Here is a 21,976-nt window from a genome sequence, read left to right as displayed (position 1 = left end):
CCACCAATCAGAACCCGGAGTCCGGACCGCGCCCAATCAGGGCCGGAGGCGGAGACTAGTGGTAGGGTGCAAGTTGGCCCCGCATGTGGTGGACGCGGAACGCTTGGGATCTCTTCGCCAGCTTCGCCGCTTTCCGCGCGCTCTGTACCCCGGCCCCTGGCACCGGCCCGGGGAGGCCGAGGAGGCAGGGGGCCGAAAGGGCTGTTCTGCTGTCGGCCCTCCGGCGTTGCGGCCGGAACCGCGGAGAGCCTGCTGCAGTGGTCGCGGGCCCACCGCCGCGGCCGGTGCCTGGACCGACTCTCTCTCTCAAAGGAGACTTCTCCTCAGCGGTTGCTGCAGAGGGAGATGAAGGACCTGTTAGACCGTGAGACGACTTCGGGGCCGGCCAACTAGGAGGACTCGGCGAGAGGGCGCCCGTACCCTCCCGGCCTTGCTCCTTTGGCGCCGCGAGCGAGGTGTCGCTCTCCTTCGGACGCGCGGCGTGTGCACGGGGCCCCGGCGGGGCGAGCGGGCGGCATGTTCCCGCGTAGGCCGCCGGCCGGCCTGGCCGCCTGGCTGGTGGGCGCGGCGGCGGCCGGGCGCGCGGGCGCGCGGGGCGGGGGCCTGCTCGCCCTGCTGGCCAATCAGTGCCGCTTCGTGACGGGCCTGCGCGTGCGGCGCGCGCAGCAGATCGCGCAGCTCTACGGCCGCCTGTACTCGGAGAGCTCGCGCCGCGTCCTCCTCGGTCGCCTCTGGCGCCGGCTGCGCGGACGCCCGGGCCATGCCTCTGCCTTGATGGCGGCGCTCGCTGGCGTGTTCGTGTGGGACGAGGAGAGGATCCGGGAGGAGGAGTTGCAGAGGTGGGCTCGGTGGCGAGGTCGTGCTTCCTCTCGGGGTTGGGGGCGGTGGGGCTGGGAGGTGGAAACCTTGAAACCTGGGGCCGGCCTTGGCGATCACTGTCTCCCGTTGACCGGGTGCTACTGGAAGTGACGATGCAAGTAGTTTGATCTGGTTGTAGCAAACCCACGTTTCTACATTGCTTCTGCGGGTTAACTTGATTTTTTGAATTAGAAATAACTGCAGATGTAGGCTAGTGGAGAGGGGGACTTTGGGGGAGCGTGCCACTGTAGAAATAACGTTTTGGGAACTTCCCTGGTGGTCCAGTGATTAAGAAGACTGCGTTTCTAATGCAGGAGGCGCAGGTTCCATCCCTGGTCAGGGAACTAAAATCCCATATGCCGCAGGGTGCGGCCAATTTTTTTTCTTTTTTTGACTAATTAAAAAAAATAACGTGGGAAGTTGGTATTGAAGACATGTAAGCTATTGCTCATGTAATATTTCATTCTTTCAGGAAGATGCAAAGGCTGCCCAGGTGGCACAGTGGTAAAAGAGACATGGGTTCGATCCCTGGTTGGGGAAGATCCCCTGGAGGAGGAAATGGCAACCCACTCCAGTATTCTTGCCTGGAAAATTCCATGGACAGAGGGGCCTGGGGTCGCAGAGATTCGGACGACTGAGCAAGTACGCTCGCATACAACGTGCAAAAACCAAACAGGTTTTAAAATGGACCTGAGGATGTAGATAGGCAATTTACAAAGTTACTTTGTTCCAAATGGGATTTGTGAGAAATACCAGGAGAGCTCTTTTGTCATTGTGATTCATGGCAGGATTATGAGACTGGAAATTTTGCCCTCCGGGGGCAAACCATTAGCCTACACACTTTAACTTGGAAGAATTAGGTTAGTTTTTCTTGCTGCTGCTGCTGCTGCTAAGTCTCTTCAGTTGTGTCCAGCTCTGTGCGGACCCCATAGACGGCAGCCCACCAGGCTCCCCCGTCCCTGGGATTCTCCAGGCAAGAACACTGGAGTGGGTTGCCATTTCCTTCTCCAGTGCATGAAAGTGAAAAGTGAAAGGGGAGTCGCTTGCCGCGACCCCATGAACTGCAGCCTACCAGGCTCCTCCGTCCATGGGATTTTCACTTCCACTAGAACTCCGAGGGTTTCATTAGGCTCTGTAATCATGTTGTCATCATCAAAAACCTCTGTGAGAAGTATAGTACCATTAGTTGATTTTGATCTGTGACTCTAAACTGAGCCCTTACAGTTTTCATGTAGTGTCATGAGGAAACCTTGCTTTGGGTCATGCTTTACATTGTTGTTGTATTTTTTTTTTTTTTAAACGAAAAATGTGTGTCTCTCCACATATTCTGCCCCCTGAACTCTGAAACTGATTTCAGGAACCTCGGATAGTCCCCCTACCTCGGATAAATTCCAATAGAAGTCTATTCTAGCCATTTCTTCTGTTATTTCACACTTTTGGTTAGGTTAAAGTGGAAATACTTCAGTAAAGTTAACACTGTGATCTGTCTAGAAGTGTAGCACCCAGATGCCAGGCAACATTGTGAGTTGTCGGTAAATGCAAAGTGTATCTTTAGAGCTGGTAATAATTTTCCTAGCAGTAAAAAGGACTGTTTTCCAAGTGCAGTTTAAACTCATAACCATGAACAACCTTACTCAAAAACGTTAAGGTGTCAAAGCATGAGAGATGGTCTGCCTAGTTTCTGTTAGTGTTTTGGGGATCTTGTCCGTTTGTTCTGATGGTGTTCTCAGGTATGAGAAATATGGGAAGATAACGTTTTAGTTGCAAAATTACCAATCAACTGTTTGAATTTGCATTCTGTTTTTGATGATGATGGAATACCCATGTTCCACAGTCGTGAAGTTTGAGGGAAAAAGTCCTACTTGGATTTGGTTTGGGAAAGAGAAAGACGAGGAAAGGACCTCTGGGTGCCCCATTGGGAATAGGAGTTGAGTAGTGTTGGGGCCCGGGTGATAGAGTTCATACTATTTCTTCGTGTATTTTTATTGATGATATGTTCTAGAACCCCTGTTCAGTAGGTCTCCCACTTCCAGGAGCTGGAGGGGAAAACAGGAAAATAAATAGATGTGGTAAACATTTGAGTCCATAGTCACTACCCGCTGTGGGAGAAAGAAATCAGACAGTTGAAGCACTTGGTTCTAATCCAGCTCCTGAAGAGGTATTGTTCTGTGTTAACCCGCTTGGTTAGAAGCTTAGACAAAGGCCCTAAGAGCACTCAAGGTGCCCTTTTTGACCCTCCCCAGCCTTGTTGTTCCAGTAAAGGCCCTCATTTAACTCCATGTCCAGTTCATTCTTGAGTTCAGTCATATACTTAAAATTTGATCAAGTCCATTTTGAGGATTTTTAGAAATGTTATCTTGATGGGGGGGTTGGCAAATGATATGCTGTCAACTGTATCTTGGTTGTATGGTGATTTCAAAGATCTTTGTTCTTCTAGCTTGTCATGTTTGTATTTTATTATTAATTAATTTATTTTGGTTGCACTGTGTGCAGCTTGCTTAGTTTCCTGGCTGGGAATCCAAACCACGCCCTTGGCAATGAAAGCAAGGGATCCTGACTGCTGGACTGCCAGGGAATTCCCATATTTTATTGAATAAGATATTCTGGGTACAGGTTAACCTTTTTAGGTTTGGTGGGTTTTTTATGTATATTTTAAACTTTTATATTGGTGTATAGCCAATTAACAATGTTGTGGTAGTTTTAGGTGAACAGCAAAGGAACTCAGACATACATATACACGTATCCATTCAATCCCCAGATTCCCTTCCCATCCAGGCTTAGGCTTTGTGCTTTAAGTATTTTGTTTGCTTTACAGGATGCACTGCTGAAGTTAGAAGATCTTAGATTTTGTTGGCACTGGTTAGATGATTTTGGGTAGCTTCCAGAATGAGCATAGTCCACTGTGCCTCGGGACATGTGCATTTCTTTCATTGTTCGTGGAAGAAGAGCTGATTGTCCCATGGCCCCTAAATCACGGCCTTTGGCTCTTCTGTGCCATTTCTGTACCAGCTTGTCCTGGTGCACACTCACTCTGACATTGCTGTTGTCACACAGTAATGGGCTGGAAGGCTCCCTTTTTAATGCGAACATCGTAAATAGGAACTCATTAATTGAGAATCAGTATGAAAACTTGGAGAAGGCAATAGCACCCAACTCCGTTACTCTTGCCTGGAAAATCCCATGGACGGAGGAGCCTGGTAGGCTGCCATCCATGGGGTCGCGAAGAGTTGGACACGACTGAGCGACTTCACTCTCACGCATTGGAGAAGGAAATGTCAACCCACTCCAGTGTTCTTGCCTGGAGAATCCCAGGGATGGAGGAGCCTGGGGGGCTGCCGTCTATGGGGTCACACAGAGTCGGACACGACTGAAGTGACTCAGCAGCAGCATGAAAACTTGAGGAAAGAAGTAAATTGTTCTTATTGATAGGCCAGGTGTAGAAATCAGGTCTTTTAATGCTTAGTCTAGCTTTCTTACCTGATTAACTTCAATTAAATGACCAGACAAAATAACCACTGTTTTTGGTGCTGGCTGGCATTCTGTGAGCGCAGGGCAAATCTTATGGAAAAATACTACTAGTAATTTTTTTTTTTTTTGGAACATTAAAAAAAATTACAGGAACAAAAAGAAGGAAGTTAAGAAATAATGAAAGACTAGGGGAAAATGTTCCATTAATTTCCCTCCTTTTTAAAGAAAATTTACAATACATTGCTATTGAAATTTGAATAAATTTGTACCAGTAAAGTTTCATGAAGAAAATTAGCCATTTTCCTATTTTAGCCTTTAAACTTTTCACTGTGTTGTTAATTAGATACATGATCACGAAAAAGTCCTCTTGGCTTAAAGGGACTTCTATCCCCACCCCCGTCACTTAAGGATGTTTTTATTCCCATACATTCTTAGATAGTCAGAATTATGTAAAAGCTGAGAGTTTTTTTTTTTTTTTTTTTTTTTGAGATTGTCTCCATTATTTGATGGTTAACCAGTTGGCTGAGAATTGCAAGGAGCTTTTGATGTCTTATTTCCGTGTATGTCCCATGACAGTTGTTCTTCAAGGTCTTTAACTTTGACAATAATTGGAAATTTGAGGAGGGGATCATTGAAACAAAGCAGTGTTACTTTGGTAAATTACTCATTACAGGAATGGCTTCATTTGAGTCATTTTGGAGCCTTATGTTAAGCTCTACACTTAGGGTAGGACTCCCCTAGATGAGCCTAATATGATTATACTCATTTTTTTCATTTTCATGATTTTATGCCTTCAATTTCCTTAGCTTTCCATACAGCCTTTCTTAAATGTTGAAATGACTTTAGTTTTGAAGAAAGGAAAGCATTGACTATCTTTCTTTGATCCTCTTACTAATCTGGTTCTGCTGCTATTTCGGGTTTAATCTCTTTTGTCCTGTTTCTTCCCTTGTTACTTAAGTCTCTTAGATAACAAGGTGTAGGCAACCATCCCCTTCAAATAAGATTTGACACAGCAGGCTAATGGGATACATAGTGAGAGGTGTTTTTTTTTTTTTATTCTTCACACAAATGATAGTGACAGTGCTGATGTCTGTCATGTCAGCATTTAGAAATTGAGACCCTTCTGAGATTCTTAAACCTGGGACAATAATTATTGACATTTTCATGATGCAGTCTTCTAGCATTCATATTGTGCTGTACAAAGAGTGAGTGTCATACCTTCACAAGACATTGCTATCCCCCCTAGGGACTCAGTCTCAAGATTTTTCAAGGTCACATAGTGACCTTTAATCTTAAGAAGCTGATTAAGCAGTGGGTCAGAAGCTCTGTACCACTTTGAGTCTTAGAAGGCCATTAAAAATATTGCCTATAGTCATATAGTTTAATTTTCTTAAAACCATATTACTATATAATTTTATGAGCCTCTGATGTATTTTTCTCAAGACATTCCTGCCCCTCTTCATTATGTGGTAAGGACATTCAAGAGTCCAGCTTAATTTTTTTTGAAGGGTGCTCTACTAGTTCTCAACAGACCATGATTGGTCCTACATGATACCTGCATTGTTGTTCTCACAGCCAAAGCTAGCTGTGTCTTTACTTTTGCTTTCTCCTCTGCAAGACCTTATTGCCTACTCTAAATTTCCTTCCCTATTTCTCTATGGTTTTTGCAATGATAGCAGACAATCCTGTTTTGCAATGTTCAATTCACATTGAAACTTTTAAAAAATGGTTAAACGTTTTTCATCAGAACATCAATATAAATTGACTGGCTAGTGTTATCAGTTGCAAACAAAGAAACTGATACAGGTTAACTCTCTCCAAAAAGGGTTTAATCAGAAAGGTGTTAGGATGTACAGAGCATTGAGGAAGGCCAGGGAGAACACAGGGTGGCTGGGAGGATAGCCAAGACCTGCTACAGGAGCGCTCTTCTTTGGACAGTGTTGCTGGTTTTGTTTCCCGCAGATCTGTTGCATTTCTCCTTCCAGATAAGTGAGGAAATCTAAAAGGTCCTGTGCCTTGTGTTATTTCCTCAAGACTTGAAGTCCTCTACCAAAAGTCTCTGATTAACCTCATTTGATGAGGAGTTAACGTGATAACTGCTAGGGCATAAGAGGGGGACTGGGCTGTATCTCACCTACTTGGGAGTTCTCCTTAATAAGGAAAAGATTTCGGGTGGTCAAAACACAAATGTCCTCGTACATAAATACTTTCATTGAAGTTCAAAGTTTAAAGTTCAGAGAATTGGAATAAACCTTCAAGGAATAATTTGCTCATGTTACAGGTGGAACTGGGGAGCCTTTACAGGTTAGCAGAGCTGGGACTAGAACTCAGATCTCTGCGCTATCGTTTGGATGGCTCTAAACTTTTAATTGTGGGTTACTGGTATGATTTTGAATTTTTGACTTCTAAAGCAGTGTATTAATGTAATCTTTTAATAAGAATTTGAATTATTGAGGCCTACCTCCATATTTATTTTACTCACTTTATTCTGCAAACACTTATTGAGAATGTAATGTTTACCAGGTACTTGCTAGGAGCCATTTTAGTAAGGAGGATAGGCATAAAGACAGATTAATTATAATATAGTGCAGTATGTTTCTGTAGAGTAATAAAAGTAAATGTGTATGGTTAACCCTTTCTTGGAGTTAGCCTTGAGCTTTATGGGTTTTTTTAAAATTTATATTTTTATTTGTTGACTGTACTGAGTCTCGGTTACGGCACGTGGGATCTTTAGTTGTGCCATACAGACTCTTGTATGTGGGACCGATTTCCCTGACCAGGGGTTGAACCGTGTCCATTGGCATTGAGGGCACAGAGACATAGCTGCTGCACCACCAGGCAAGTCCCCTTGTGTGGTTTTTGAAGGTTAAAGAGGAGTAAGAAAGGGCGTTTCAGACAGAACATATCAGTAGGTGGTATCTTCAGTCTTGAATTGTAAAAGTGACATAGCCAGCCAGCAGTCTTGCTTACCTAACTGTTGTTTAAAGATTAAAGGGAGTGGGCTTCCCTGGTGGTCCAGTGGTTAAGACTGTGCTTCCACTGCAGGGGACACAGGTTCAATCCCTGGTTGTGGAACTAAGATCCCACATGCTATGCAGCATGGCCAAATTAAATAAATAATGAAAATTTAAAAAAAGATTAAAGGGAAAACCATGTTTTTTTAAAAAATGGTACTGGGACAACTGGAGATGCATGTGCAAAATAGTGAATTGACACCCTATACCTAACACTGTACCCAAAAATTAAAATGGGTCAAAGACCTAAATGTAAAGTAAAACTTGTAGAAGAAAATATAGGCGTAAATTCTTACGATACTGGATTAGGCAGTGGTTACTTAGATATAATACCAAAAACATGAACAGTCAAAGAAAAAATAGATTAATTTGACTTCCTCAAAATTGAAAACTTCTGTACAGCAAAAGTTACTATCAAGAAAGTGGAAAGATGGCCCACAGAGTCAGAGAAAATATTTGTAAATATTTAACAGGAGACTTTCGTTCAGAATATATGAAGAACTTTAAAAACTTGACAGTAAAGACAACCCAATTTAAAACAAAGATTTCAATAGCTCTTTTCTCCAAAGAAGATACACAAATAGCCCATAAGCACATAAAACTATGCTTAACGTTATTAGTCATTATACCCACTAGGATTGCTGGAATAAAAAAGATGTTAACAAGTGTTGGCAATGATGTGAAGCAGGTGGAACCCTCATGCAGTGCTCGTGTGAATTTAGAAATGGAAAAACTGCTTTGGAAAATAATTTGGCACTTGCTCAAAAAGTTAGAGTTTCCCAGACCCAGTAAATCTACTCCTAGGAATTTACCAAAGACAGCTGAAAGGTTTTGTATGTACACAAGTTGTATGCAGATAACTATAGCAATATTATGCATAATAGCCAAAAAGTAGAAAACACATGTCCATCACCTGACTAATGGGTAGACAAAATGTGATATATCCATACAATGGAATGTTATTCAGCCATAAAAGCAATAAACTAGAGCATGAGTGAAACTTGTATATATTACTAAGTGAAAAGAGCCAGACCCAAGAGGCCATATTTTGTAAGATTTCATGTATATGAATTGTCCAGAGAGGCAAACTCACGGATACAGAAGTAAGTTAGTAGTTGTCAGGGGCTATAGAAAGTAACTGCTATGGGTAAAGATTTCTTTGGGGGTTGGTGACAGTGTTCTGAAATTGGTGGTAATGGTTGTACAACCTTGGGACTATACTAAAAAGCACTGATTTGTATGTACTAAAAGTATAATTTTTTATAGCAAGTGAATTCTCTCTTTAAAGAAGGAAAAATACATAAGTACTCTTAAAATGTGATAGGAAGACAAGAGAATAAAAAATAGGCATGGGATATCAAATGACATTTCATAGGCATAAAATGTGAGGGCTAATTATATGGCTAGTATTAAGCACTTTACATGTAAATTTAATTTTTATAATCAGCCTTTGAAGTAGGTACTATTATCATCCCCAAATTTACAGGTTAAGAAATAGGGATTGTTAAGTAATTTAATATTCTCATTGATGAATGTTAGACTGGGATTCAGACTCAGGAACTCATATTTTTATTCCCTACACTTTATACTGTTTTAAACCCACACTGCTCTGTGTAAGTCTTTGTGTGGCCAGTTCATTTTTCAGGGCTGACTCCAACCACCCCACCACACCTGTTGGTTTTCTCCTCTCCAGATCCATTGATGAGATGAAACGGTTGGAGGAAATGTCAGGTATGTTTCGGAGCTCTGGAGTTGAGCGCCACCCCCCAGAACCAAAATCCCAGACAGAAGGGATTGAAGATTCAGGAGGCAAAGAGCAGCCATGGGAGATGGTGATGGATAAGAAACACTTCAAGCTGTGGCGGCGTCCCATTTCAGGCACCCACCTTTACCAGTACCGAGGTGAGCCCGGCCCGGCTGGGTGCACGGCACTCTGTTCTCTTACGCTCCGTTCCGGTTCTGTCCCGGGAGAGCTGCCCTGTGTGCTGTTGGCGTCTCCTCCCTGACGACGAGAGTCTCCTTGTCTGTGTTACACTCTGCCATAGGTTGTCTCTGTCGTACATTGTTGCCCCAGTGTGACTTCTGGTTTCTGAATCTGCCTTTAAGATCTGTACATCAGTACTCTGCGGTTGAAATGCCGTTAAGTGATAGGAATAGAGTGAGTGATGAGTGTGGCAGACAGTGCTTATTCTTTGTTCTAGTGTTTGGAACCTACACGGACGTGACACCGCGGCAGTTCTTCAACGTTCAGGTGAGTACATGTCTCCTCCCAGATCTGGAGCTGCTGAGACTAGATGTCCTCTTGCCATCGTCCACGTGAGTGATTTCTCTGACTGATAAGAGGTTGGCTTCAGTCCACCCATCTCTCTGCCCCACATTTAATGTCAGATCGCCTCTTGGTGGCCTTTGACTTACAGTTTGCCTGCTGGGGATGAGGCCAGTTCTGCTCTTTACAAGGCTGTTGGGAAGATCAAATAGAGGAAGGATTTGAGTGCTTTAATATATTTTATAAGACTATAGTTTTTTCCCCCTAAACAATTTGAGGGCAAGTTACATACCCTTTATTCCAAAAGCCTTCAGTGTGTATTTCCTAAGAAACTGGACATATTCTCCTAACTAGCCATGGTACCATTATCAGAGTCAGTAAATTTAACTGATGCAACTCTGATAGAATCTTTGTATTCCAGTTTTACCTGTTGGCTTAGCGATGTCCTTCCCCTTCAGTACAGATGCAGTCAGGACTCAGCAATCTGGAACTTGTCCACAGTAAAGGTGTTTGTTTACTAAAGATAAGAGTATGTGTTCCAAGACTGTTCCTCCTTGAGGGGAAATAGAGAAAAGGGGAGCTGGGATCACCTAAAGTTCTACAAAATTTGTTTTTTCCTTGCTGGAGTTCTCATGTTTTACTGGACTTTGAGTAACTAGTGTGGTGATTATAACACCCACTGCTAACACACAAGTGCACGCTTTCCCCTAAGCACTGAATTCTGTCGATCTGTATTGAATTTTTGTTGATTTGAATGTGTATGGTATGTGTCTTACTTTGAGATTCCTTAGTTCTTAGTGATGTTAGAAATTTTTTTTTTTTTAGAAATTTTTAAAATAATGCCACTTGTATTTGTGTGAAGCGTCTGCCCGTACTTTTGGACTTTTTGTCTGTTTAAAACTTTTTGGAATTATTTCATCCTTACAGATTTCTATCACTGTCTACTACTGTATTTTCTCTAGACATGTCTATGACAATATTTTCTTCTTACACTTGGGTTTTTTTTTTTTTTTTAAGGTTCACTTTAAAAGTAGTGGGATTGGCCTACAGGAAGGGATTTAATTAAAAGACTCATCAGTAGTAAACAGCTGTGTCTTGACACTTGGGCACTGCTTTTTAGGTCAGATCAGTTTCAGAAGAAGGTTCTGGGGTAAGAGGCCCACTCATCTGGAGAAGTCTTCTGTAGCTTTGTTTTGGATCTCTTGGGTCTTCATGGTCTTTGCTCTTTCTGTAGCTGGATACAGAATATAGGAAAAAGTGGGACGCCCTGGTGATCAAGCTGGAAGTGATCGAGAGGGATGTGGTCAGTGGCTCTGAGGTTCTTCACTGGGTGACCCATTTTCCTGTGAGTATTGTCACCTCTGGTTTTGCTTTGGTCACGTCCACGTGAGACGAGCCCTGATCCTCTCACCCCTCCTCCTCTTTAGTACCCGATGTACTCACGGGATTATGTGTACGTTCGGCGGTACAGCGTGGATGAGGAGAACAACGTGATGGTGTTGGTGTCACGGTACGTGTGCTGAGCACTGGCTCCCGCCGAGTCCCTTCAGCTTGGCCTTCATTCACATGTGTCTGCTGGGAGTCTGCTTGTCTTGTGAGTGAAGCCAGGGTGCCGTGTGTCCCAGCAAGAATGTGAGAGGGCTGGAACTGGTGACTGTCTCAGAGGGTTTCATCAAACTAATTCTTCAGTTCCTTAATGCTGATAATTAAAAGAGACACTGTCTTCTTAACACAAAGCCTACTGAGGCAGGAAACACCGAGGTAACTCACTCTATTTCATGACTTTTCTGATGGAGTCATTTAAAAGTTAAGAGGCTGCCTTTACTTCGTAACTTCAGCTCCGGTGGGCCTGTGTGTAGACGGTTCTCAGTTTCTCTTGCCTCTCTCCCTGCCAGTGCTGTGGAGCACCCGAGTGTGCCCGAGTCTCCGGAATTCGTCAGGGTCCGGTCATACGAGTCCCAAATGGTTATCCGTCCACACAAGTCATTTGATGAGGTGAGTTGTACATCATCCGAGATGTGATGGGTTAGCGGTTTATGAATTTTCTCAAGGAAAAACGCCTTTTGTCTGAACTGGGGAGGGCATGCTGGCTCTCCAGCTTGGCTTGCATCGGATCCACTGGAGCTGTGGCCTGAGATTTGCATGTTTTAAGCTCCCAGGTGAGGCTGGTGCTGCTGGCCTGGGAACCACACTTGAGGACCCCTCCTGTAGAGTGGTGTACCTGGAAGACCCTTGAGACAAAGTAGTGATGACCCCTTGGCTTCTGTTACCTGAGGGGCAGCTATGAGAAGACAATGGCCCTGACTCCTACAGGCTTGTTGGTGGCGTTCAACCAGAGCGAGCTACCCTTTCCATCAGAATTCCCGCCGTGGGCAGAACACTTAACACATTTCTGGACTCCTGTTTCCTTATCAATGCTGTCTGCTTTCTTGAACATTTTATGACCTTTCTTTGCAAAGAATATTTTCTTCAACTTAGTGTGGTGTTTTATTTTTGATGTTTTAGCCAAATCTCTGTTGAGCATACATACTGATTGTGGTTGCTGTTTTTAGTCCTGTTAACTTTGAAATCACTTTGTTTTTCCCCATCGCTTTTGTTTTAGAGCTGTATGTTCTCTTAGCTGTGCTTTTGTTTTCAGCAAGTTGTTTTACTTACACCATCGTATAATGGGACTCTTAAGCGTGACAGAAACCTTGGTTTGCCTCTGTCAGTGTGGTGTTTTACGGGGAGGTGTGTGTTGATGTTTGTGCCGTTTTAGAGCAATATTTTTTTTTTGCACGTGGGATCTTTACCACCAGGGATCGAACCCCTGCCTTGGAAGCTCAGAGCCTTAACCAGTGGACTGCTAGTAAAGTCCCATAAAGCAGTGTTTTTCAAACCATGCATTGCTACCCACTAGTGGAAGACAGACTTAATTACTGCTTGAAAAGGAATAAATAGAAACAATGTAAGCATATTTTATGAAACTTTTGTTTGATTACATATGTACCAAGTATATGTGAGAGAGAGGCTGAGGAAGAAAGAACTTGGTTGGCAGTGTAGAAAGTATTGTTTCCAGTGTGTTGTAAGTGAATATAGCTAAACATGTTTCAAAGTCCTTACATTAGAAGCAAGAATGTTGCTATTGCCTGGGCAGGCTGGGGACTGTGGGAGTTAGAAGTATGCCTCGTGCTTTTCTTTGATGTTGCTTCTGAAATTTGAACCTTGTCCCTGTATTTCCTGTTTGGGGGGAAAAAAGTGACTGGAGTGCCAGCATTACCGCCTTTGGAAACCCTGACCATGAAATGGCTAAGGCAGAGTCGGGCCACCAGCGGAGTCTGTTGTCAGTAAATAGCTTCTTTCAGCTGAGGTGGGGGAACAGTATGCGTTGTCTGTGTAAGTATTGTAGCGTATTGTGACAAGCTCTTAGGAGAAAGGTAAGACTTGAGTTGGTTCTTGTAAAAAAGCAGCCTCTAGGTGGAGGAAAACAGGAAGGACCCTGGAGGTAGAAGACATGATTCCATGATTCAGCCGAAGACGAAGGAAGGAGGGAACCTTGGATGTTGAGAGACTCGGTGCTTAGAGAGGAAGGCAGAATTTAGGGAGGAGTGGTGATTCCTTGACTGTGTATAGAAGATACTTGAAAACCGGGAGCTGAGTTTGGATTTGCCAGATGGAGTGAAGATCCTGAGCCGTGGTGTGGTGTTTTTTGTGGCTGTGCTGCCAGGTTACAAGACCTCAGCTCCCTGACCGGGATCGAACCCAGGCCACAGCAGGGAAAGCCTGGAGTGCTCACTCCCAGGCCATCATGGAGCTCCCCAGTTCCACTTTTTATTAAGGAAGATTCGAGATGTAGACAAAAGATAGAGAAGTGGAGAGAATAACATAATGCATGAACTCTGTATCCTCCCTCGACTCCGGCAGTGACCACACACTTGACCAGACTTGTTTTATCTGTACTTTTTCTGGTCACTTTCCCACAACCCTGATTTTTTTTGAAGCAGATTCTAGTGAAGGACTGAAGAATTCCTCTATACATATTTTAGTTTTTATCTCAAAAAGAAAGATTTTTTGAAAACATAATATCGTATTCCCTAATATATAACATCTGTAGTGTTCAAGCTTTCCTGATCATCCATGAATTTTTTTGTATTTATTTGAATCAGGATTTCAGATAAGATCCAGATATTGAAATGTGTTCACACCATAGCTCTGCATCTATATCTTGAGTTCTCCCTCCGTTTTCCCCCCTTGGAATTGTATTTATTGAAGCAGCAGTTTCTTTGTCCTGGATTTTGCTGGTTATGTTCCCATAGTGTCATCTGATGTTTTTCTGTCCCCTGTGTTCCCTGTATGTGGGTTCTTAGAGCTAGAGGCTTGAACAGATTCAGGTTATTTGCTTGGAGCAAGACTGCTTTATTAAAAGGTATATAATGTCTGGTTTTGCCTTTTTATACAGTTCATGGGGTTCTCACAGCAAGTATGCTGGAGTGTTCTGCCATTTCCTCCTCCAATGGATCACATTTTGTCAGAACTCTCCACTGTGAACCAACGGTCTTGCGTGGCCCTGCATGGCATGGCTCATAGCTTCATTGAGTTAGCAAGCCCCTTCACCATGACAAGGCTCTGATCCCTTTCTTGGTGAATTCAGAGATGATTGATGAATATTACTCAGCTCAACTATTAGAAGTTACAAAATACTATTTGTATGAACTCTTCATTCTTTCTTCGCTTATTTCTATTTATTAGATGACATACTTGAAAGTCGCTCAGTCATGTCCAGCTCTTTGCAACGCCATGGACTATACAGTTCATGGACTTCTCCAGGCCAGAATATTGGAATGGATAGTTGTTCGCTTTTCCAGGGGATCTTCCCAACCCAGAGATCAAACACAGGTTTTCTGCATTGCAGGCGGATTCTTGACCAGCTGAGCCACCAGGGAAGCCAGTATTTGAAAGTTTATACATTAACTATTTGATCTCCTATAGTTCACAGAGGAAAGGGAAATAAGAAAGATGCTGATTTGTTTGCTTCATTTACTAGTTTTTAAAATATTGAATTGGTTCTTTCAACAAGCAGTCCTCCAAAGGTTAAAGTTTTTATTTTTTAAAGAAATGATGGGACTTACCTGGTGGTCCAGTGGTTAAGACTCATACTTCCTATACGGGGGCCTGGGTTCAATCCTGCATGCTGTGCAGTACAGCCACAAGAAAAAAGAGGTACTATTAGAAACTCAAAGATTTAAGCATATCTGGTTTGTTTTACAGTCACTTTTATCTAGGATCCTCTTATTGACCAGAGTCCTTTTGACTTGACCTCAGAAACTCTCCTGTCTTCTGGTGCTATGTTTTAGGTTCACCTTCTATAGTTTAGGTGTGAATCTGAAAATGAGCATTTCTTCTAAGAGCCTTAATACCACACTTTGGCATCTAGAAGTTCTCGTATTTCTGGGCCTGTTCACTCTTAAGAGTAATTTAGCTTACATCCCTGTTCTTTCTACTCATTTAATTCCTTCTTCCTGATGGCAACTGTTTTCAGTTTTGACTTTTTTCAGTATAGGCAGTAGTGGATGAGAACCCAGGACTTTGGACTTCTCAATCCAAGTGCTTTATGGGAAGGATCATTTCAAGTTTTTTTTATATATATTAGCTCGTGTTGTCTCCTAGCCAGCCTTTGTGGTGTCACTTGTTCCCAGTGTGCAGGCTTCACCTCTCCTTCTTCTTTACTTCTGTGGCATTCGGTCTGTGTCTCTGTTACAGCACCTGTTTGTCCTATCAATTGGAAACTCCTGAGGGCAAGGACTAGCATGTTCTTATCTCCCGTTTAGTGCCTCGCACAGTGCCCAGACACATAGCAGACATTCAGAGAGCTGTTGAGTAGATGAGTAAAGGACTAAACGTTTCACCCAGGGAATAAAGAAGGTGAGCTTCAGCGTAAAGGCATGAGAGTCACAGTGCTGCTGTCTACAGTTCTGGCCGGTCTGCTTTTTAAAGTGCAGGCTTGGGGCCTCCGTGGCAGTCCATTGGTTAAGATTTTGCCTTCCAGTGTAGGGGGTTTGAGTTTGACCCCTGATTGGAGAGCTAAGATCCCGTAGCCAAATACCCAGAACATAAAACAGAAACAATAACACATTCAATAAGGAGTTTTTAAAGTGGCTCTCTCTTACCCTGCGGGTGGAGCATATTTGCTTCAGACCTCTCCGGGGATTGGGACCCCTGTAAATCTCTTTAATCTTTGTCTTGAGTGTACCAGTGAGAGGGGTGAGTCAGCGAGAGTGGGTGCCTGGCCCTGGGTCAGGATTCTGGGTTCATCTTGGCTCTGGTTGAATATGTGGGTGAGCTTGAGCAAAGTCCCTTCACCTTTTGTGCTCAGTTTCCTCATCTGTAAAATGGGGATTAGCAGCATCTACATTATAGGATTGTTGTGAGGAGCTGAAGCAGTTCCTAACACATAGTTGTAAGCGCCATGTAAATGTTTGATGCTAGCTAGTGTTAATAGTGATAGTAGTAAGAGTTAACATCGTTTCGATAAAGATTAAGATATTTAAACATGGTGGGGTATGTGTTGAGGTCCACCCCCACATTCTAAGATTGACTAGAAAGATGCATAGGACCCAGCTGACCGTGTACTCACAGCTAAGATTTATCACAGTGACGGGAGGATGCATAGGTGGATCAAAAGGGGGAGGTGCCGGCGGGGTCTGGAGGAATCCCTGTGGGTTCTCTCGGAACACATCTTCTCCCACCGCAGAAAAGCAGCAGCACGTGTGATGATTCTGCCTGGAGAGCCCAGTGGAGACTCGGTGCCCAGAGTCTGCACTAGGGGCTGGTCACACAGGCGCCCTCTGCCTAGCACGTCCTGCAGTCCCAGACCCCAGGGGGAGAGCAGGGGCTCAGCAGGAAGCATGTTGTTTGCACCGAGGGGGCACAGGTAGCCCTGGAGTACTTAACTGTGGACCGGGGTCAGGCCGGCACCAACTTCCCAGACACCACTGGGCCAGCCTCACGAGATAGTAACCTCTCAGGTCTTCAGTGTTAACTCTTTTCTGCTCAGGGTGAAAAAAAAATGCAGCTCTCTGCCCCAGAGTCCCATCTTGGTTATTCTGTGGCACTGGGGACGGAGGCTGTGAGGGGTGATTTGGGTACCTTCATCTTTGCTGTTTTTTTTTCCTAGAACGGCTTTGACTACTTGCTGACATACAGTGACAACCCCCAGACCGTGTTTCCGCGCTACTGCGTTAGTTGGATGGTTTCCAGTGGTGAGTGGGTACTTGTGCACGGGCCTGGGTATTTGGGCTGAACGTTTTGTTTTTCTCTAGCTTCTCAGTGGCTTCAAGGAGGTTAAGACTTGTTTCACGGGAGGCCTTCCGAGTTCGTTGTTGAATACTGTCTTGAAGGTAGTGAAGCCTCCAGCTGCAGTTTGGAGGGATGAGCATTCTGGAGTCCCAAAAAGAAGCCTGTGCCCAGAGGTGAATCGAAGAACGTTTGCTTAATACACACTGTGTACATTAATGCATTTATAAATTTTCTTCTTAGATCGTGTCGGAAGCCTTAAAACATGTGGTTATAGGACAGTCCACTGGAGAAAGGGGCCACCACCCTTCTTAACAAAGGCAACAGCACATCACTGCTGTGATTGACTGCATTTTTCCCGGCCGGTCTCTTCCCTTAGAAACAGCTTCATGAGATTTTCTCTCTTGTTCTCTGTAAGCGGTGTCTTACACTTCAGGGGGGAATGGAGAGGAGATAGGTGTTTCTGTTTGACATTTTTCAGCAAAATCAGCTGTGCCACTGATAAGTGGTATTTGAATCACATAAAAGGGCGCCTTTGGGGACTCTGGCTTGATCAGTGCCCCTTTTCAAAGGGAGGTCCCAGGTGCTTTCACTGCCTGTAAGTTTGTTGTTTGTCAGTGAGGCTGTGGCCTCTATAAGGAAGCATGGACTTCCTGCCTGGAGAGAAGCAGGCCCTGCTAATTTTGAGCCTAGTGGCTCAGCAGTAGAGAATCTACCTGCCGATGCAGGAGACTCAGGTTTGATCCCAGGGTCTGGAAGATCCCCCTGGAGAAGGAAGTGGGGAAACAGTAACTCACTCCAGTGTTCTTGCCTGGAAATCCCATGGACAGATTTACAGTCCATGGGGTCGCAAAGAGTTGGACACGACTGAGTGACTAAAACAGTGAAAACATAGTGAGCCTACTGGTTTGTGTGTCTGCCCGCCCAGATTGCCCTCTCTCCCAACAGGCATGCCAGATTTCCTGGAGAAGCTGCACATGGCCACTCTGAAAGCCAAGAACATGGAGATCAAAGTGAAGGACTATATCTCATCTAAGCCTTTGGAAGTGGGGAGTGAGGCCAAAGCCGCCACCCCATCTTCTGAGCGCAAGAGCGAGGGCAGCTGTGGGCCTGCCCACATCGAGTACGCCTGACGGGCCCTGGGGGCACTGGGGTCAGGCGGGTACAGCCCTGTCTCGGTGTCATCTCTCCCTCCGCTGCGGAACAGGGCGGGTTCGCAGGGCTCTGCTGTAGCCACCACGCAGGCTGATTCAGAACTGGTGTCCGCTCTCAGGGCCCTGCTGCTCTCTATCGGAACAGGAGGAGGGGGCATCCGAAGGGCCTTGTCATGGTCTCGGGCCAAGCGTTTTGAAACTGGTGTTCCTGGAGCTCCTCTGGAACCAGCCTCACCTCAGGCCGGAGGGGACAACATCCTTTACTTTCTCTGCCCACATTCCGTTCTCAGCCTTGGTTCTGTGGCACTTTGGGTTGGTTTCCTTCGGTTCTGAAGGTCCAACTGGACCACTTGGACGGTTGAGTTTTCAATGACAGGTCATGGCTGGAGGCACTCTAGGTCACAGTCCTGGTGTTGAGGGGGTGTGAACTATTGGTTGGCAGCGTAAGTGCCTTGTCCTCACCTTCCCCTGTCTCTAGGGACATAAAGTTTGTACCAAGAGATGTCAATCTCTGCCTCCCATTGCCGTTCCCCACACAAAGCAGTTTCCCTTGAGTCAGCCAGTTCTTCGGTATTCATGTGCTGTGTTCATCTGGGTTACCGCCTCCCCCTGTAGCCCATTTACCAAGAACACTGGGAAACTAAACGCTGTCAGACAGTAACTCTATCATCAGTGTTTTTGATAGGATCAGTGGAGATGCTCAAAACATCCAGTTTAGCTTTGTGTTTTTTTTTTTAACTTTTGTGTTAAAAAGCGGGGGTGGAATTAGGAAATAGAATAGGATTTTTTCTCCATAGTCTGGGCTGTATAGACAGCACTGTTTTGATTTGGGCATTATTTTTCACACTTTGGGTTTGACTTAATGTGGCAACTTGGCCATCTTAGAAGGCTGAAGGCAGAGGGGTGGGGGTTGGGCACCTCCCTGGAAGCTCTCAGAGCTGCAGACAAGCCGTATGAGCAGACAGATGCAGTTGGTCCCAAATGCTCATCAAGGGGGTTGTGATTCATGTGACCCTGTGAAAAGCTTTTTGTCCTCTTTTGGGCTAAAATTAAGGCAAACCAGGCTGTTCAGATAAAATCACAATCAGATGGGATCGGCCTGCCCTGGCTAACTGTCATGCTGCAGTCTGACCAGGAGCCTCGGAAAGGGCTTCAGATCCTCCTCCTTCCTCTTATTAGAATATGAATGACCAGATTTCCCCCACCCCCACTTGGTACCCTTTTGTGTTGCTGAAAGAGGAGCGAAAGCTGAGATTAAGCCCCTTAACCTTTTTGTGGCCTAAGTTTGTGCCAAGAAAATGCCTGCTCCACTCTGACTTCTTGCAATCTCCGCGTCGTTGGCAGACCAGATCGGTGCCTCAGACAGCCCCAGCTTCCCTTCATCGGTTGTGTCTCCCTCCTCATCCCCAGGGATGAGTCCCTGGGTTGCATTGGAACTTAGCGCCTGTGACTATTGGGACAGGGGTGGTATGGGCAAGTGCCATGAGTACACTTGAGTAAAGGAGCTGTGTGTTGCTCACCTGCTTTTTGGCAATTTGACTCTTCACTTGGTCTTGGTCTGTACAGTTACTTATGTCATTGTAATGATTTCACTCCTGACTGTGGTGTTTTTACCAAATGCGTGAATAAATACAAAGATTGGTATGAAGGAATGTGTCTTTGGACATACGTTGTCAAGGAAGTCTTGCATACTGGGCTTATTATTTCTTCCTGATCATAAAGCGAATTCCTGCCGGCAGAGCTGGCACATGAAAGCAGCAAGGTTTGGTCTTCCCTGGCGGTAACTGCCACACCACCCACCACCAGTCTATAGACTATAAGGCCTTTCCAGGTGACCAGATTGGCAATTGAAAACAAACCACCCATTTCCACTTCCTTGTCTGGATCCACTGGTAACCCACACCCTTTGCTTTCAAAGGATGGACTTGGCGGGAACAGCGTTAGGAGTGGCAGGGCCTCTGGCCTGGTCTGGAGCCCTGGAGCTGGAGAGTGGGGAGTGAGCCCCAAAACCCAGGGCGTGGTGGTCACACAGGCGGTCCTGGGATGCAGGTTGGTGCTGGATGGTGGAGCCATTGAAGACTTCGGGCACACGGTGAGTTTTGAGCGTATGCGTGATGGTGCCTGTGGGAGACATGAGGTGAACACAGATCATACACAAGACTCTGGCCGCTCCTCCACTGCTGGAAGTCCTCTCAGCTAGCAGACCTCCTGTTAGAGGTCGTGGGCTGCGGGTACACGTGGGTCTGCGTAGCCCCTCACTGGAGAGCTGGGTGCTGGCCTTCGCCCTGCCGTGGAGGCCCCTGCTTGGCATCCTGGCCGCCGTCCAGGCTACACGGAAACAGTTTGCACAGAGAAGCAGTTGGCTTCTTAACTGAGAGCAGCATTTGTGCTGCCACGCAGCTCCAGCTTTCAGGAAGTTCTTTACATTGACACCAAGTGGGCCTCATACTGTCTACTGAAGGGTCAAGCCCTGAGCTTGAAGCAACACTGGAAAACTCCCGTGGAAGAACCTTCATTTTCTTAAAGGTGGTGCTCATGTGACAGCATTTCCCAGGCTTTATATCAGCAGCAACTTTAAAAATCCTCCAGCTTTTTCAGTGGTCAAGACTCTGCCTTCCAATGCAGGGTATGTGGACTTGATGCCTGGTGGGGAGCTCAGATCCCCCATGCCTTGTAACGAAAAAAACATGAAATGGAGGCAGAAGCACTTTTGTAACAATTCAATAGAGGCTTTAAAAAAGGTCCACATCAAAAAAATGTTTTAAAAAATTCAACTTTTTATTTTGAATATTCTATACATACAGAAAAGTTGAAAGAGTGCTAATAATAAAACCTGGTATACCCTTCCCCTACCTTTGCTGGTGGTTAACCTGTTGCAGTGTGTGCTTTATCTTCCCTGTATACACTTTGCTGTGGCTGGACTGTGTCCTGTAAGTGGGTATGCATGCTGGGACCCTAAGCCCCAAGTAATGGAGATAAGTCTTTGGGAAGTGGTTAGTTTAGATGAGGTCATGAGGGTGGGTCCCCATGATGGGATTAGTGCCCTTCACACTAATTGCTGCCAAAGTTGGTCTTTCTCTCCACCACGTGAGGAACATGAAAAGCCAGGGACCTCTCGCCAGGGACAGAATAGACCAGAACCTCAGCCTTGGATGTTGAGCCTCCAGAGTTGTGAGAAATCTGTTTAAGTCACTCTTGTCTGTGGCGTTTGATTACACTGGCCCAACTAGACTAATATACTTTTCCATGACCACCTGAAAGCACGTTGCAAACATACTTCATTAAATGCTTGGGCATGGGTTTTTTTTTTTTTTTTTTTTTTTCTTTTGGGCCTTGCTGTGCAGCCTGCTGGATCTTAGTTTCCTGAGCGGGGATTGAACCTGTGCCACCTGCAGTGGAAGCATGGCGTCCTAACTACTGGACCGCCTGGGAAGTGCCTGAGCATGCTTTTTTTTTTAAATAGTAAAGATACTCTGTCTAAGCTACACTGCAAATAGCATACAGATAAACTTGTACATAACGTCTAATAGCTCATATTAAAATTTCCTCGGTTGCTCCCTAAATTACTCTAGCAACCCACCCCCCAAATTAATATTAAGTATATGTTGCGTTTGTGTCCTTTGTCAAAAGCAGCTAAGTAGCTAAGTTAGCAGCCTGCCCTTTGTAATGTAGCTTCATGGGTGCCTAAGATAATTTAGTGCCTGCCTGTCCCGTGCTCAGTCATGTCCAACTGTTTGTGACTCCATGGACTATAGACCCCCAGGCTCCTCTGTCCTTGAAAATTTTCCAGGCAAGAATACTGGAGACAGTTGCCATTTCCTCCTCCAGGGGACCTTCCTGACTCAGGGACTGAACCCATGTCTCTTGTGTCTTCTGCACTGGCAGGCAGATTCTTTACCTCTGTGCCACCTGGGAAACCCTTAGTGAGATGTAGTTTTCAGACT

The 21,976-nt window shown here is 45.0% G+C and overlaps 1 protein-coding gene across 5 annotated transcripts; it reads left to right on the top strand.

Moving 5' to 3' along the window:
- Positions 1-64: 64 nt before the first annotated feature.
- STARD7 (StAR related lipid transfer domain containing 7) lies at positions 65-19,696 on the top strand. Of its 5 annotated transcripts, XR_011490329.1 has the most exons (9): positions 67-839; positions 9,034-9,242; positions 9,542-9,591; positions 10,841-10,951; positions 11,034-11,116; positions 11,502-11,601; positions 16,760-16,844; positions 17,122-17,291; positions 17,827-17,916. XR_011490329.1 is itself a non-coding variant. In XM_070474217.1 (8 exons), exons 1-8 carry the CDS (start codon positions 517-519, stop codon positions 18,009-18,011), a joined length of 1,146 nt encoding a protein of 381 aa, XP_070330318.1. In that variant the 5' UTR covers positions 65-516; the 3' UTR covers positions 18,012-19,696. The 5 variants fall into 5 exon arrangements, 4 of the variants coding, with proteins under 4 accessions (XP_070330318.1, XP_070330321.1, XP_070330332.1 ...); XM_070474217.1 differs by lacking the exon at positions 17,122-17,291 and having other exon boundaries at positions 65-839; positions 17,827-19,696; XM_070474220.1 differs by lacking the exons at positions 16,760-16,844; positions 17,122-17,291 and adding an exon at positions 16,905-17,054 and having other exon boundaries at positions 17,827-17,969.
- Positions 19,697-21,976: the final 2,280 nt, after the last annotated feature.

The sequence above is a fragment of the Odocoileus virginianus genome, chromosome 2 (assembly GCF_023699985.2).
Source record: "Odocoileus virginianus isolate 20LAN1187 ecotype Illinois chromosome 2, Ovbor_1.2, whole genome shotgun sequence".
In the NCBI taxonomy this organism is placed as follows: domain Eukaryota; kingdom Metazoa; phylum Chordata; class Mammalia; order Artiodactyla; family Cervidae; genus Odocoileus; species Odocoileus virginianus.
The sequence above is the reverse complement of the archived record's forward strand: the minus strand, read 5'-3'. Positions and strand labels throughout refer to the sequence as shown.